We start from the raw sequence: 16,836 nt of genomic DNA on the forward strand, positions 1-16,836 counted from the left end.
TTTGTCTTTTTGTTTGCTTGGGTGTGTTGGGTTTTTTTTAAGAGGGGGAGAAAAATAATTCAGGGGAAAGAATACAGTCTTCCTAAAAGTCACTCGGGAGCAAGGATGGGTTGGATTTCATTTCACATATAACACTGTGGGATGTCTGACACCTCTCTTGTCACAAAAGCCACTATGTGGCTAGGTGGACTCCTTGGAAGTTAGTCTACAGTCTCTAGAAACAGTGCTGTTTGAGAGAAGGAGTACTTTTAGGAATATTTTAGGCCGTATTTAAGCTTGTTTTCTCCATGGCTTCTTGACATACAGATGTAATCTTAGTACTTTTCTTATTCAGCCTTCTTTAAAGGTGTAAAAGTTGTCATTTTGGTTTGTGATCAGATATTTCCTGAAAGTTCCACTTCCAAAGATGCCAGTCTTTGCTGCTTTTTTTGTTTTTTTCTGTAAGTGCTTGACAGCACTGTGAGCACACAGCAAAAATCTAATTTAAAGTACCAGTTTCCTCATCCTTTGAAAGGTATTTTAAGTAACATGGAATGATCAAAACCTGCAGTCAGAAATTAATGATGTGTCGTGCCACACCAGATTCCAAAATAGGAAGAGGGCTAATGCAGAGTGTCCTAGACCATACGTTTGATAGAAAAATTCACCTTCCCATAGTTAATGTAAATGACAAAGCTGAAAAATAAGGAACAAAACCAAGCCCTCAGAACAAACAAACAAGTCTTTCATATAGTAGCTTTTTAAAAACTGACCAGTATCATTGTGTGATTGGCTCTTACTGGTGAATAGTAGCACCCAGCACTGTGGTCAGAGAATTCTCTGCTTCTGGAGGAGTACTGGTTTTATGATGCCTATGAGCCAAGCCTGTCTCGAGGTAACTTGTATTTGAATGCAGTATTGTATTTGTAATGTATTTGAATATCCTTTTCTGATAAAGTCCAAAACCACAATGAGAGTACAAATACTCCTTTTTTAAATAAAAATAAAATTGAGAAAAATTACCTAAATGACAGTGGCTTCCTCCTCTGCCTGTAACTTACACATTGTGTCTGGGCGTGTACTGGGTAGGATTCATGTCATCTCTGGAACTGAGTTAACCTTTAATGTCAGGATAGAACAGGTGGGTAATGCTTTTCCTGGGGTGGGGAGAATGCTCACTTTTTGTTCTTTTAAAAACACGGTGTCTTTCATTATTTACTTCTGCATAAACAATGTATGGGGGTTTGAAATCATTTTATTGCTAAGATCTTGGAAAATCTAGAATAAAAGGTAGAAAATACATTCCTGGAGAAAATACAGAAAGGGTTCAGTTCTGGATGAGGAACAAATTGTTTGTTGAAATGATTGTAAGTTTTAATTCCCAATCTTGTTCTCTGTGTCGGATACAGTTATTGTGTGACCTTCATCCTTGAATGTGATGTGCATAGAAATAGTTTGTGACAAGGTGATGATGGCCAGATATTTCAATTTACAAGGTTCTTAGTGTGAATATTACATCTCCTTAACAAGTGTAAAGTATGGATTGAGCAAATTAGTGGAGTGTTTTGAAATTAATATTGGTTTCTAAGATAACTTGGACAAAAATATATTAAAAATCAATCTCTTTGTCTCTCCCACAGAATATCAACTCTACCTCACAGAATATCAACTTGGGACCATCTGGAAATCCTCAGTAGGTTTCAATTCAATTGAATTAAAACATAATTTGATTTAATGGACAATTTTTGTTTCAGTGACATTTATTGAATTTAATTTTAAACCCAGCAAAGTTAGACTAGGTGCAATTGTTAATAGTAATTAAAGGTCTTTGGGCATATGCCTTTATTTGTTAATTTGCTCTGCTCAGGAGGAAGCAAAACACTAACTCCTGTGCTAAATAAGCAACCATTTTTACAATTTTTTTTCTTTTTCACCTTCAGATTTTGTTTGTCTGCTATCCTCCTACTTCAAGATGCTATAGCAAAGATGACCTCTCTGTCTTGAGAGTGGTCCAACAACTGTTAAGAATGTGAACAGTTGCTGAAACAAGTTTGGTTTAATATATGGGAAACCTGGTTACTGCAGTCATAACTTGCTTCTGTGGTGTCTTCTGCAGAGTTTCTGTTCTCAGTTCTGTTTAAATCTGTGCTCAGTTCTGTGCTTTTCTCATCTAGGAGATGACTGCTATTTTGGTTTTGCTTTCGTCACAGATTTGTTCTGGACTAATAGGAGGAAATGCTTAATAGATTGCAGTAAGAAATTAAATCTAAGAGTACTTCTCTTCAGGGGAAATAAATAGAGAGGTGTATGGTGATGTAACTTGTTTTGGAGTTTGAAAACATGGATAATTGTTTTGCTGACAAAAATATATCTGAATTGTACTTAGGAAAAAGGGAATCCTGGGAAAAATGAAAGGAGTGGTGGTGTGGGAAGTGGAAAAACTGGGAGTGAATTATTCCTCAAGACCTCCCTCCTCTTGCTGCAGTTTAAAATGAGGAAGTAATGGATGGAGGGAAGGAAGGGATAAACAAAGAGCATACATAACTAACCTGGTCCCTCCTTCCTTCCCTTTGTAAGCTTGAGCTCTTAGGAAATGAGAAATAAGCTCTAGGAAAAGTCATGGGGAAATGCAGACTTAAAAGTTACAAAGAACTAGACTGTGGAGAATAAAAGAACAGTCTTGCTTCTCCTTCGTAGCTTAACCTTAAACTTAACAAAAGAAACTCAAAGGATGCAACTTGAGCACTTTCCCTGTAAGAAAATGGAATTGCAAAATGAAGAGGAGTCATTGTCTCCCAGTGATGGTCTGCTGAAGTGTGGGTGTTAGGTGGAATGAAGAATAAATGAGGATGCTAACAGAGTGTTGTTCTTGCATTACCACTCAAGTACTACCCTAGATTGCTGGACAGCTATAAAGCTTGTAATTTCCTCTCAGATCACCTGTCTTTGTTCCTAAATATATTTCAGTGCTAAGCCAACAGACTTTGATTTCCTGAAAGTTATTGGGAAAGGCAGCTTTGGCAAGGTGAGTTTTTCTTATTAGTGTCTTATCCTGGTGCAAGGATGCTAGCTGGAATCTTGTGCATAATGACTGTTGGCTAGAGACTTGGCTAGAGGTTTTGGAAGTGGTATCAGTCTAGGGTTGCATATAAACTGTATTATTTGATCCCTCTTGCTGCTTTTTTAAAGCCCTGACATTTCGTAGCTGGTGTGGCAGTTGGCTGCCTCAGTCACTTGTCTGGAGTAGCAAATGGGAGTATTTCCCTTTCTCATTAAGAGAAACAGGGATCCTCTCCCCCAGAGAGGAGGGGAGGTACCACTGTGCTTATGCAGCAGCATGCATTTCCCTTTGTTGGCATGGGCTGTTTTGTCAGACCCCTAATGCAGTGGACCCATGTGAGCAACAGCCCATTGAAAAGTGAATTAATTACTGATACTCTATCAAGATGCAACAGGGAATCTCTTTTGAAGTCTTTGTTTCCAATTTCAAGTTGTTTCTCATTAAATTATTCTTAAAACTCATAAAAACAGCTGAAATTGATAGAGATTCAGCAAGTTATAGAAAATAAATGTTATTCAGTCTTTCATGATACCATTATCAAGGCAGTTTTTTACTGAACTCTGAGCTCACTTTGTTGGTGATTATGTTGGTGGTTGACTGTATTAGAGGCAAAGAAAGTGTATTGTAAAAAACTAGCATGAATACTTCCCAGTTATGCTGAACTTGTGAAATTACTACTAATAGAATGTGAACTGCAGCAGTCACATTTCTTCATTTGGTCTGAATTTCACAGGTTCTTCTTGCAAAACGAAAACTGGATGGGAAATACTATGCTGTCAAAGTGCTGCAGAAAAAAATTGTTCTTAATAGGAAAGAGGTGAAATGTTCTCTCCCCACCTACCTCCCTTTTTCCTTTAGTTACAAAATTATTCCTGTTTACTTACTGATCTTTTACTTCCTTACAGCAAAAACACATTATGGCTGAACGTAATGTGCTTTTGAAAAATGTGAAACACCCATTTTTGGTTGGATTACATTACTCATTCCAAACAACGGAAAAGCTTTACTTTGTCCTGGATTTTGTTAATGGAGGAGAGGTATGTGGTAGTTGTGTTTGGGTTTGAGTCTCTCTTCTAATTCTCTGTGGGAGGGATGGAGTGATCCTTTACAATGGGTGCTCTCTCTCCAAATCCTAATATTATCTGCTATCACTACAGACTTCTGTAGCTATATGGACCCTGTTCCTCTTCTTGTCCAACTCTGTTCCCAAATTTATTTATGATTGTCAAATACAAATACTGTATTTTATATATACTGAAGTTTACCTTTATGAATTAATCTTAATGTTGTTACATTTTTCACCATGTAAATCTGTCTTTTCCTCTTGCGTCTGCATTAGCTGAGATGCCAGTATTTTGAAAGTAGAAGGAAGGAAACTGGCAACTGAATTTACTACATTGGTATTATTGGACCTTTGAGATTATTCTGTAGCTTTGTATTGTCTAATTACTTACTGCCAAATAGCCTTAACCTCAAGATTCTTTTCCTTGAAGCAGCGCCATTAAGTAACTTGAGGAAAACCTTGTGAAAGAAATGGAGGAAGTATATATATGTTTAAATAAGATGTTCTGGAGCAGCTTGTCTTCAGCTAGGGATCTGTTGCTTTCCAAAGTAGCCACTACTTCTAGGAGTGCTCAAGAAACTGATGTATAAACTGGTCGAATAGCCAGTACACATGAGAGGGTATGAAATGTTCATTCCATTCCTTCAAAAGGTTTGAGGGTCTCGTAGACTATTAATACCTGGGCCTATCTAGGAAATTAGTTGTAACTGAAGAAAACATCATAGTGAAAAATGATTGTATGAACAGAACAGAGCTGTGTGTCTTGTCACTTGCTGTGTTTTCAGTTTTGCTAATTTACTGGTGTAAAATGTATATACTTCAGAAGGTCTTACAGGTGCTTAAAGCAGAACAGGAAGGGATAAGACAAGATACTGTTATAGATGATGAAACTCCGGTAGCTGGAAGAGCACAGGGGAAGGGGTAGAATTTATATAGTTTGTTTTGGCATATCTCAAGGCTTCCTATTGTGTTGGTGTGGCTGGATATACACAGAAAAAATGTTAAGTATGCTGAATAAACCAGGATGAGATATGAACTGCATTAGTTCATATTGATGATGGCCTGCCATCAGTACTTATGGTGTTCCTAGAGCTGCTGTTCTGACCCCTTTAAGTGTCAGAGTTGGGACAAGATGGGCCTTTCTCTTGCCTCATGGACTGTCATCTTATTTAAACTGTATTAGCAAGCTCCTGGTGTGCTCTACTCTGAGTTCCTGCCTACAATTTAGTTTGGCATTCTTCCAGGCAAACTAAAATACAGTGCAGAACAGCTTTCAAATTTGAATGAAGTGTTCAGAAAGCTCTGAGGGCTTTTTTCTATTTTTTTCCCAAACTTTGTAGGCGGAAAACAGAAAACTTCTGTTTTCTCAAAATCTTGAGAAGTTGAATGGGTTGTATAGTTTAATCTGTATGATTATGATTAATCTTTGGCTAGACTCCCGTATCTGCTCAAACTGTTGGAAGCCAGACAGCTCTGTGTAGTTTGTGGATTAGCTGTCAGCTTGGAGTATACATCTCCCAAACTGGTGTACATCTAGGTGATTACAAAATACAATTCTCCAAATACTTACATACAAAAATTTGAATGCAAGCATATGCAGAAATGGAAGATTGCTGATCTGACACACCGGGTTATGTCCTGTTAGGAGGCTATCTTGCATCATTGAATCTTGCAACTTTTATTCACAGCCTAGTGGTTTACTGTAGTTCCTTTTAACTAGTCTTGGGTTTAGGGGAATGTCCTTACATGTTTGACTTATCTGTTCATTTCTGAGAAGAAAGGAAGGGAGTAAAGGTATGACAGAGTCATGCAGCAAACCTTATTTCATTTTACTTAAAAAAGTGGACAGCTAAATAATATTATGTTTTATTGTTAAAATTACATGTTATTAACCTGATTTTTTTATAATGTTTTTATTTACTATATGCGTATTTACAGCTGTTCTTTCACTTGCAAAGAGAACGTTCCTTTCCTGAGCACAGAGCCAGATTTTATGCTGCTGAAATAGCCAGTGCACTGGGCTACTTACACTCCATAAATATAGTGTACAGGTAGGTTTCTGAACTGTATCCTTGTCCTGCAGAAGTTCAAAATAGCACAAATTACTGAGTGAAAACCACTGTATGCAGTTATCTTATGGGAAGCTCGAACACAACAGTTTCACCAAAACCTGAAGCTTTCAGCTGAAGAAAGAAACTACTTGCCTCTGACGCTCTTGTGTTAGTGACTGCTGCTTTGAATTAATACGTTTGTTTTGTTTTGTTTTGTTGTAACAGGGATTTAAAACCAGAAAACATTCTCCTAGATTCACTAGTAAGTATACAATATTATTTTGTTTTTCTGTGTTCTCTCACAAAACTGACAGTGTGTATCTACACGTTGAGCAGGTTCTGGTTTTGAAATACCACTCTTTTCTTAAACAGGGTCATGTTGTGTTGACAGACTTTGGACTTTGTAAAGAAGGGATTGCAAGTTCTGATACCACTGCAACTTTCTGTGGGACACCAGAAGTATGTTGACGACTTCCGTGGGTTTTTCGGCTCGTAATTAATGACTGTTAACTATTACTAGTATTTGTGTAACTGGAAGACCAAATACTCTGTACTGTTGGAGGTTTGCATTCTTCTAACAAGCTCTTTCATGAAACCAAACCAAGGACAAGCTTCCTGCAGATGTGTTCTTTGTCCTTTTTACTCCTACTTACTACCCACATCCCCATAACTCATCTCTTCCTTCCTCCCTTTTTTCAACCCCCTTCAAACACTGTTTCCTCCTGTGTCTCCTAACCACTGGCTAGACACAGGACAGTTAGTTTGTGTAACAGCTGGAACAGATTTTCCAGTATGAATCTACCTACTGTATTCTGCCACCGACTTTGTTTATAGGGACTTAATATCTAATATTTAAGTTTATAGGGACTTAATATCTGTCTTGAGCAAATTTTGCATATGCATGGAATTTTTTACTTGCTGGCCAAGTTTATTGAACTCTGTCTTTTTACTGAGAAAACTACACTGGAAAATTTAGAATCTGAAGGTCTTCAACACGCATGAGGGATTCACTGAAATGTCAGTGTTAGTGGCTTTGATAATTTGATAACCATACTTGAAATTACAGCAAAGGCCTTTGAAGGCAGTGGAAGATAAGTGAGGAGTAGTATTTAGCTGAAACATTTGAACTAAAAGGAAATAAGCAGTTGGTAACATATGACAACTAATCCTAGTTATGGTCAGAATAGGAATACGTAAAGCTTGAGTGGTAAATGCGAGCTGAAGCAATATTTGAATATTTTAGAAATCTCAAAGGAGAGTGCACAGAACACAGGTAACTGGATCTGTTTCAGAAAATCTGAGGGGTTTTCCTCATGTTCAGAGGCTTAGTCTTCACACTTACCTTGGACTTACATGAATTGCAACATAAGAGGGTGATAATGCTGTTGCTTTCTATGCATTCTTAAAAATAGCAAGACTAAACATAGCAATTTTGTATTAGTCTTTATAATCCAAGATTTAGATTTGATTCTTTCATAATCCTGCTATAAAAGCATAATTATCTTCTCAGTGTTTCTAAACAGTTGAATGACATGGTCTAAACAGTTGAATGACATGGTGAGTTCCAACACCTAAAAATCCCAAAGGAGGTTGTGAAAGGTTAGCAAAAGCTGAAGTGGTTGATTACAAAATGCTTCAGCTGATTTTTATATTTTTGCGGAGTCATCTATAGACAAATGAGTTACAGGGCACTCACACATGCAGAAAGTTGGAGAAATACTGATCTAATTAAACTGTGAGTTTCAGTCTGTGCCTTGTCTGACAATGCTGTTATCTATTTGTAAATTAAATTTCAGAATGTGGATGCTAGAATGATAGAAGTGAGTATCCTCTTGCTTTGCGAGGTTAGAAATTGTGTGTGCTGTAGATGAGGACTGAGATCATAGAATTACGGAATAGTTAGGGTTGGAAAGGACTTTAAGATCATCAAGTTCCAACCCCCCTGCCATGGGCAGGGACACCTCACACTAAACCATGGCACCCAAGGCCTCATCCAACCTGGCCTTGAACACCGCCAAGGATGGAGCATTCACAGCTTCCCTGGGCAACCCATTCCAGTGCCTCACCACCCTCTCAGTAAAGAATTTCTTCCTTATATCCAATCTAAACTTCCCCGGTTTGTTTTAACCCATTACGCCTTGTCCTATCACTACAGTCCTTGATGAAGAGTCCCTCCCCAGCATCCTTGTGGGCCCCTTTCAGATACTGCAAGGCTGCTATGAGGTCTCCATGCAGCTTCTCTTCTCCAGGCTGAACAGCCCCAACTTCCTCAGCCTATCTTCATACGGAAGGTGCTCCAGTCCCCTGATCATCCTCGTGGCCCTGCTCTGGATTTGCTCCAACAGTTCCATGTTCTTTCTGTGTTGAGGACACCAGAACTGCACACAGTACTCCAAGTGAGGTCTCACAACAGCAGAGTAGAGGGGCAGGATCACCTCCTTCGACCTGCTGGTCACGCTCCTTTTGATGCAGCCCAGGATACAGTTGGCTTTCTGGGCTGCGAGTGCACACTGAAGCCGGCTCACGTTCATTTTCTCATCGACCAACACCCCCAAGTCCTTCTCTGCAGGGCTGCTCTGAGTCTCTTCTCTGCCCAACCTGTAGCTGTGCCTGGGATTGCTCCAACCCAGGTGTAGGACCTTGCACTTGGCATGGTTCAACTTCATAAGGTTGGCATCAGCCCACCTCACCAAGCGTGTCAAGGTCCCTCTGGATGGCATTCCTTCCCTCCACTGTTATCAACCATGTAACTTACTGTTAGCAAACTGGCTGAGGGCGCACTCAATCCCACTGTCCATGTCACCAACAAAGATGTTTAACAGGATCAGTCCCAACACCTATCCCTGAGGGACACCACTCATTACTGGTCTCCAGTCAGACACTGAGCCATTGATCACAACTCTTTGTATGCGGCCATCCAGCCAATTCTTTATCCACCAAGTGGTCCATCTGTCAGATTGATGTCTCTCCAGTTTAGAGACAAGAATGTTGTGTAGCACCTCACAATTCATGCCCTCATTGAGATGGACACTGAAACTTAATATAGGTCATACAATTTTTCAGAAGTGATAGATTTGAGGCAGAATTAGTATCTTCTCCTTTCATGTTTATGTATTGGATGGGGAGCATACAGGAAGCCGCTAGTAGCTAGTGTGCTGAGAGATGTTGCCTCTGCAGCAGTGCAACAACCTGTCAGAAATGTAGAACAAGTTTCATAATAGAGGTGGCAAAGTAGTTTGGCAAAACAATAGTGTGTGGGAAGTATTGTTTCAGTTGGGAAAACAGCTCTCCTGCTTGGTAAATACCCAAATGGTGACAAAGTATTTGCCAGGCTTGTTGAAGGACAAGATAAATACTTAGCAGTCATGCAATTGCTATGAAGCAACTTTTCCTGAATGTGTTTAATGTGATGTGATTAAAACCTAGGTTTTATTCGTGCTACTCTAATGCTCTAAAAGACTTTTTGATTTATTTTTTATTTTAGTATCTTGCACCAGAAGTCATTAAAAAGCAGCCCTATGACAACACAGTAGACTGGTGGTGCCTTGGTGCAGTTCTTTATGAAATGCTTTATGGGCTGGTATGTACTTAATTGGGGGGTTGTGGGGGTGTGGGTGCAGGGGATGCTTCCCTCTCCTCTCCCTTTATGTGAAGTAACCCTGGCATGTTGTTAAAGATGCTAACTTTAAAAATACTGATATAATCCACTTAAATGGATGAATAGGTACTTTTATACTTAGCATGGCACATTTTTCTCTTTTGGATTCTGCATTGCCTCTTGATGTCTAAAATTTTACTTCCCAGTGACCTGCTTGACATGAGCTCAGATGAAGACAAGTGATCAGAGGGACTACTTGAGGGAATGTGAGAGTAAACTGAATCAGCAGTGATAATACCCAATAAAACCCTCCAAAATTATAACTAAACTTTTGCCAAATATTGGAATAAATAAAATTAAAATACTTTTTTTTTTCTTTTCCCACTTGGATCTCCCAGGTTTTCTCGCAGCTTTTCCACTTCTTGCTGCAGCATTAGAATTAAAAAATCTTACTGTGCTGCTTCTACTCACTGATATGTAATTATTCCAGTAACAATCTGTTCTGTTAGTTTTCTGTGTTTCATCTCCCCCTGCTCCAGGACCTTAAATAGGGAGATAAATTTGGGTTCCACTCTCAGGTTCTTTTCAGAGAAGTTCAATGGGAGCTTTGAAACTGGATGGCATCTGTGGCTTCTTACAAGTATGAGAACATGTTAAGAGAAGAGGAGGTGGGTGGAGAAGCTATCAAGCATAAAGGTCTGGCAGTGGTGGTGACTGAATTAGAAGTTAGTGTGTAAGAAGAGGTAGATTTCTTCTTGACTGCTAGCAGTTTTTATTTCTTACAGAATAATTTACTGCATTTGGCTTCAAATTTGTATATGATTTTTATTTTTTAGCCTCCTTTTTACTGCCGTGACGTTGCTGAGATGTACGAGAATATTCTTCATAAACCCCTAGTTTTGCGCCCAGGAATCAGTCTTACAGCCTGGTCTATCTTGGAAGAGCTTTTGGAGAAAGATCGGCAAAGCAGACTTGGAGCAAGAGAAGATTTTGTATGTAATGTCCTAATTTATCAAGCCTTGCTTTGTTTAAAGAGTCATCACCAAATCTATGTGCACAGCACAGGTTTAACAGATAGAGATTGCTCTGTTATGTCTGCCTCTGTTTTCCTACTCTATTTCTTCATTAAAGATGCCAGTGTGGTCAAGCCCTAAAAGCTGTTGGCAATAAGAGAGAAATGGTTGTAATGGGATAGAAATATTTAGAGCTTGGTTGCTGCTGTACCTGCCAGCAAAGGAAACACAATTCCATGTGTAGTAGTCACTAAGGTGTACTAAGGTAGGTTTTACTGCAGTGAAACTGGGAAATAAAAGAAAAGGCTGTTCTCTGATAATGTCAGTTTAACTGTCTACATGAAACACAATCTTCAGATAAAGAGGAACACTAGTAATGTGCAGACAGAAGCTTGGTTTTAGCCTTAAAATCATATCAAACGTTTTCCCAGTGTAACACAAAGACTTTGTTTGCCAAGAAGGTGATGTGAAAAAGTTCAGTGTCTCCAGAACTGCGCAATGAGGAAACATCTAGAAGCAGTTTATCCAGTAATTATGAGATCCTCACAGTCTTCTGTTTGCAGTTTTAACATTAGGTAGCCTGCTGACCTTGTAACAGAGCATTTGGACTATTGTGCTTTCTCACAGCATGGACCAAGCTACAGTTACTGTAGCTGTTTGCCACTTCTTAACTAGTAAGCATACTGCAGAGATGCTGAAGCAACTGCTTCTCAGCCAATGATCTGCTTAACAAGAACTAACAAAACTTTAAGGCAAGAGCAGAGGTACTAACAGAAAATGTGCTTGCTCTGAGGTAGACTTCAGGGTGGTTGATTTTAAGACTTAAAAGCAGAAAATACAGTCTTAAAAAGAAATCAGTTTGCAGAGACAGGCTAACAAATTTTAATGGCTGTTTTACCAACTACAGCCTTTATTGCAAAGTAAACTGTGAATAAACAAACTGATGAAGGACTTCCTTGTGTGCATGCAGTCTGAAGTAGTGTTTACTATGATGCTTGGGATGGATTTCTGAAATATCTAAAATCTTGATTCCTTACTGCAGCTTGAAATTCAAAAGCACCCATTCTTTGAATCTCTCAGCTGGACTGATCTTCTTCAGAAGAAGATTCCACCGCCATTTAATCCTAATGTGGTAAGTACCTGCTTTTAGTTCATAGCTGCCAAAATTCTGCCTTTGAGGTCTCATTTATTTGCAAAGAATGCTTGTTTCAAAATGGTGAAGAATGGAGAACCCCCCCAGTGCCTTTTGAGCAGTCACACTTTTGAGCATTGATACCATCCTTTTTTTACTTAAAACTCAGTTTGATATATCACTGTTTCTTCAGCTCCTTCCTGTCAAAGGACTGTCATTTTTTGTGGGGTCTGAAGACCAAATAAGAAGATAGAATCTTTACTTTTAAGTCTTTCTGAAAGACTGATTTCCTGCTTTTTTGTAGTTATGCAGCCTTGGTTGCAGCTTTTCTTTATCTTCCTATCAGTTTTAAACTGTTGTCAACCTGTGACTGCTTGTCCAAAAGCTGGGGGAGGGAGGGGGGGTACAGTGCTAGGAGGGTGGTACAGTGGAAAGGAAGTCCTTAAAGTCACATCAGAGCATCGCCTTTAGTTGAGTCTACATCTGTTTTGTGAAGAAGCCTCAGATGTCTTCTCTCTTTTTTGTGTGACCCAGTATTACTATGCTTTTGCTCTGAGGTGTGTCACTGATCTATTGTAATAACAGTACCATTGCTGAAATTTTAACATTTAAAGTATTATTGATGGAAAGGAGAGAAATACAATTTGGTGTGGTTTGGGGTTGGTTTTTGGCTTCCTTTTCAGGGGGATGGGGTTAGCTTTTATATCTTCCTAAGTCAGTTAAGACAGACATATTTCTTTGTATTTCCCTGGTTCATCAGATCATAAGGGTGTGTAAGCTTTGGCCTAAACTCCAGTCTAAAAGAAACAATCAGGCTTTTAATAGCTGTTTCCAGGGATGCTGTGGTGTGCTTCCTTAAACTTCCTGTGCATAAACAGGCAAGAACAACATAGCCTCAAGAGTTAAATTTGAAAGCACAAGTTTAAAGCACAGCATTAACGTAACAGCTGATAGATCTCTGTTTTTTAGGTTGGACCAGATGACATTGGGAATTTTGATGCAGTGTTTACAGAAGAAATGGTCCCATACTCTGTCTGTGTTTCTTCAGATTACAACATTGTTAATGCCAGTGTCCTTGAGGCAGATGATGCATTTGTTGGATTTTCTTACGCACCACCCTCTGAAGATATGTTTTCTTAGGAAGCTAGAAGCCATGGTGGTTTGGAAGTCTTGGGGTTGAACTGAAGTGTTATGGACACATTCCAAAATAGCGTAACTAGTGCCTCGTTTTGTATGTAGGTTTGAAACCTATGAACAAACTTTCTCTGCTGTATAGGAGGAATTTGGGCATTTTGGATGGCTTTTTGGGAGGGTTGAATGGTTTGTTCCTGCTGCAGAAAATATTTTTTAAAACCTTTAAAAAGCATTCTCTACATATATTTTAAGCAAAAAACACTGACTGTTCTCCTCAGTCCCTTCCAAGTTTACATTTGAACCTAATCTAAGATTTGGCTGCACAAACAGCAGCAAATTTAGTAAATTTATAAATGCTTTTGTACCTATTTGTGCTTGAATTGTAACTATGCAAATTGTCTTTTGTATATCCTGGTTTAAGAAAGGTAAATGTTTTCCCTGTTATATCAGTTCAAAATATATGTTAGTTTACATGTCAGCACTTAAATTAGGGGTTAATAGAAGTTAAGACCTAGATTCTTAAAGGACTTCTAGAGAATGAAAACTTGGTCATGTAAAACTGGATTGTTGCTCTTGCACCTGCTGAAGTGCTGTTCACTCCACTGGATTATCTAAGGTATTGGGGACAAGTCAAAGCAAGGATGGAACAAATTAACTGGATTGATTTGGTAACATTACTGGTCATGTGTTCTTCTTTCCTCCCTGAGATAAATACGTCTATATTTCAACTACATTAAAAATATTTTTGGTTAAAACTCTGCTTTTCCAAAGATCTAATATGCAATAATCACTATTACTTTGAAAGGCTGTTTTGCTTTGACCTTTCGGGGGTGGGTGGTGGGGAGACCACACCAAATATTAGGGACTTTTCTCACGGATTTACAGTTTGAAACACTAATATGTTCCAAATTGATTGTATTTCAACAGTCATAGCTACTTGTCTTTGTGTTCCAGTTTGCACCATTTTTAAATCTTCACTTGATATTAGGAGGGAAAAATGTAAATTATGCTGATAGTTTTAAAAATGTGAAACGCTGTTGTACTTCTCATAACATACACGTGTATGGACAAACGGCTAACTCTGAACAATTTCTGTTTAAGGAAATTTTTTTAAACAATGCAAATATTGACTGCAGTTACAGTGTATAAATGCCTATCACAGTAGTAGTTTTATTATATATACTACTTGTAAATAACAACTTATTTTTGTCTGTTACTCAATGTTCTGTGTTTTTTGTTCATAAATATATTCTGTTAAATGCCTTGATTTGAGAGAGGTTTGCTAAGACACTGATGAGTAAAAGATAAGTTTCAGTATCTGACTCATCTCATTTTTCACAAAGAACTAGCTAAAAGAAATGCTATCCATATTGTATGAAGGTCAGTTTAAATTTGAGAATGTTGGGGAAAAGAGTGTATCAAATCTTAATTCTTTTGAAATTAATGTTATAACAACAGTGAAACATTAGACAAGTGGAAACTGAAACAGGATTCTGTGCTTATCTGGAGGAGCATCTCCTATAGAACTGCGGTCTCCATAGTGCTTAAGTGATGCTGAGCTGCTGCTTCATCAGGTGTTGGAAGGAGTGATTGGGTAAAAGAAGTAAGAATTGACATTGGTATGGAAGGAAGGACCTGCATTGTTTGTGGAAGTGAAGTAGTGGGTTGGCTCTCATTTACTGTGGTGCTGCTCTGGAATTTTGAGAGGTTTGGAAATAGCTGTGCAGATGTTCAGAACAACCAGCAACTACATGAATCCTGTTATTGCCATTATAATAATGAGGAAGCAGCAGCATTGCCCTTTTTGGGAAAAAGAAAACAAAAAAAAAAAACCAAGCCAAATGCCAAACCCCATGTCTTTCTGATGGACTTGAAAGCAGAGGTTGCTTGTAAGAATGGAAGTGTCCACCATTCTCATAGCAAATTTTCACTCTGTATACTGCTGAAATTACTGTGGGCTACTGTAACTGCCTTAATGGCAAGGAAGTACAGCTTTGTAGAGAGATGAGAAGAAGAGGGGATACTTAAGAAGTTGTTGCTGGGGAAGGTAGCACCGCTTTCACTTTGTCTTGCACCTAGTTGCCTGACTGCGTGAAGGGTTTTGGTGGGACAGTTATGACAAATTTAGGGTTTCTTGCCCTTCTTAAGATGGTGGTGGTAGTTAAAGTTATTTCTAGAACAGCAGCTCAGTAACTGCTTATAAAGCTTTTTCTGTCAGCAGGCTCTGCCTTTTTGGTGAAGTGTGAATTTGTTAAACATACCACTTGCAATAGTTCAGTTCACTTTGTTTCTTCTGGTGTAAGTTCATGTTGTGAAATGCCTCGGTCAGCTCAGGCCTTGTAAAGATAACAGACTGTGTACAGCTCTTGTTCCACATGTCCCTGCATCCCATGACAATGGGTTTCAAATAAGATAGGTTCAGAGTGTCACAGCTCCTTCACCCAGTGCTGAGCTGGCAAGTGAGCTCTGAGGCACTCGTTGTGGTAAAGCCTGGACAGTAGATAGTCAGAGAGCCTACACAGGAACCATCTCTGGTGCTCCCTTTCTGTTTCGGCAGATAGGTAATAAAGGGAGGTAAAATTTGACTTTGTGACTAATGCAGGGGTTATGCCTGTCCTTAGTGAAGGGAAGTTGTTCCTCCCTTCCACAGAGGCACATCCCAACCCTGTGAGGAGCAGACCTCTCCTGGTGCCACGGAAGCAAAGGAATGTTGCACCAGCTCTGTTGTTTTGGTGTGGGATGAGAGTGGGAGAGGCAGCAAGATGGACTGGCTGACATGTATGGCAGAATGAAATGCAACAGAAGTAGATACGCTGTTCCGTAAGATAAGTTTGCAGATGGCTGGCATGATGGGCAGCAGTTAAATATGCAGTATTTATTAATGAGAGAAAATGCGGTTTACATTGGTATTTAGTACTTGCTACACTGAGTGCATGACGCTTCCTGGTGCCCTGCCTCATACGCTGGCCAAAGTAAAGCAATGGCCGTGCGCCCACAGTAGCCGTGTTTAATAGAGGGGCTGGCGGCTGTCCTTGTGCAGCCGCTGGATTTCGGAGGCCGTTCTCAACCCCGGCGCTGCCCTTCAGGGCCCCGGTAGCGGCGCCTCAGGAGGCCGGGGTGGGGAGAGCTCGGGCGCCTTTCCTGCCTGGGCCGCGCGGGGCCGTTGCCTCGCGGCTACCCCCGTCTGAGGGCGTGAGGGAGCCGCACCAGCCGGAGGCTGTGGAGCCCCTCGGTACCACCTCATAAGCGGCGCAGCCGGCCTATGCCGCGGGTACAGCGGCGCCACGGTCCTCCCCCGCTGCGGTGTGAACAGCCCGGTCGCTCTCTGACACAGTAGTGCTGAAGAGGGCGGCGTAGGAACCTGTAGAGCGTTTGGGAGGCAGCGGCCGTGAGGTTTATGGGGGGAGGGAGAGGGGTGGCAGGAGCTTGAAGCCAGGAGGCGGTGCTGGGTGTCGCTGGCTGTGGGGGGCACCGATGAACACCATCACCCCCGTAGTGGGACTGTTCAGACTTTCTGAAGCTTAGGTGATGACAGTATTTAGTGCACGATGACCTGGGCCATAGTTTTAGTCCTTCCTAGTCGTGTTTGGTGTCCCTTCTAGCCTGGGGAACACAAGGAGGGGAGGTATGGTGGATCTGTGTGTGTGTGTTTCTATAACCCCTTCTTGATAAACATTTTGAGGGATGAATTGCTAATCATGTAGGAGTAATCCTAAAGAAACTTGGGGGGGGGAATCTCTACTATAAACTATCATCTTCCAATTTGTGTTCAAAATGTGATCCTTAGGGCACTAAACACATCTAC

At 40.0% G+C, this 16,836-nt stretch overlaps 1 protein-coding gene across 2 annotated transcripts in view; it reads left to right on the forward strand.

Annotated features, from left to right (window-relative positions):
- The window catches only part of LOC308217577 (serine/threonine-protein kinase Sgk3), a 36,293-nt gene extending 22,966 nt beyond the window's left edge, over positions 1–13,327 (forward strand). The window contains exons 7-17 of one of the 2 annotated variants that reach the window (XM_080610727.1): positions 1,620–1,672; positions 2,947–3,004; positions 3,774–3,857; positions 3,946–4,077; positions 6,042–6,154; positions 6,380–6,416; positions 6,527–6,613; positions 9,639–9,734; positions 10,589–10,744; positions 11,808–11,897; positions 12,867–13,327. In XM_080610727.1, coding sequence (XP_080466853.1) covers positions 1,620–1,672; positions 2,947–3,004; positions 3,774–3,857; positions 3,946–4,077; positions 6,042–6,154; positions 6,380–6,416; positions 6,527–6,613; positions 9,639–9,734; positions 10,589–10,744; positions 11,808–11,897; positions 12,867–13,037 — 1,077 coding nt within the window. In that variant the 3' untranslated portion in view covers positions 13,038–13,327. The remainder of the gene's footprint in view (positions 1–1,619; positions 1,673–2,946; positions 3,005–3,773; positions 3,858–3,945; positions 4,078–6,041; positions 6,155–6,379; positions 6,417–6,526; positions 6,614–9,638; positions 9,735–10,588; positions 10,745–11,807; positions 11,898–12,866) is intronic. The other variant, XM_080610728.1, reaches the window with a different exon arrangement.
- Positions 13,328–16,836: the final 3,509 nt, after the last annotated feature.

Source organism: Psittacula echo, assembly GCF_963264785.1.
Source record: "Psittacula echo genome assembly, chromosome: 2".
NCBI lineage: Eukaryota > Metazoa > Chordata > Aves > Psittaciformes > Psittacidae > Psittacula > Psittacula echo.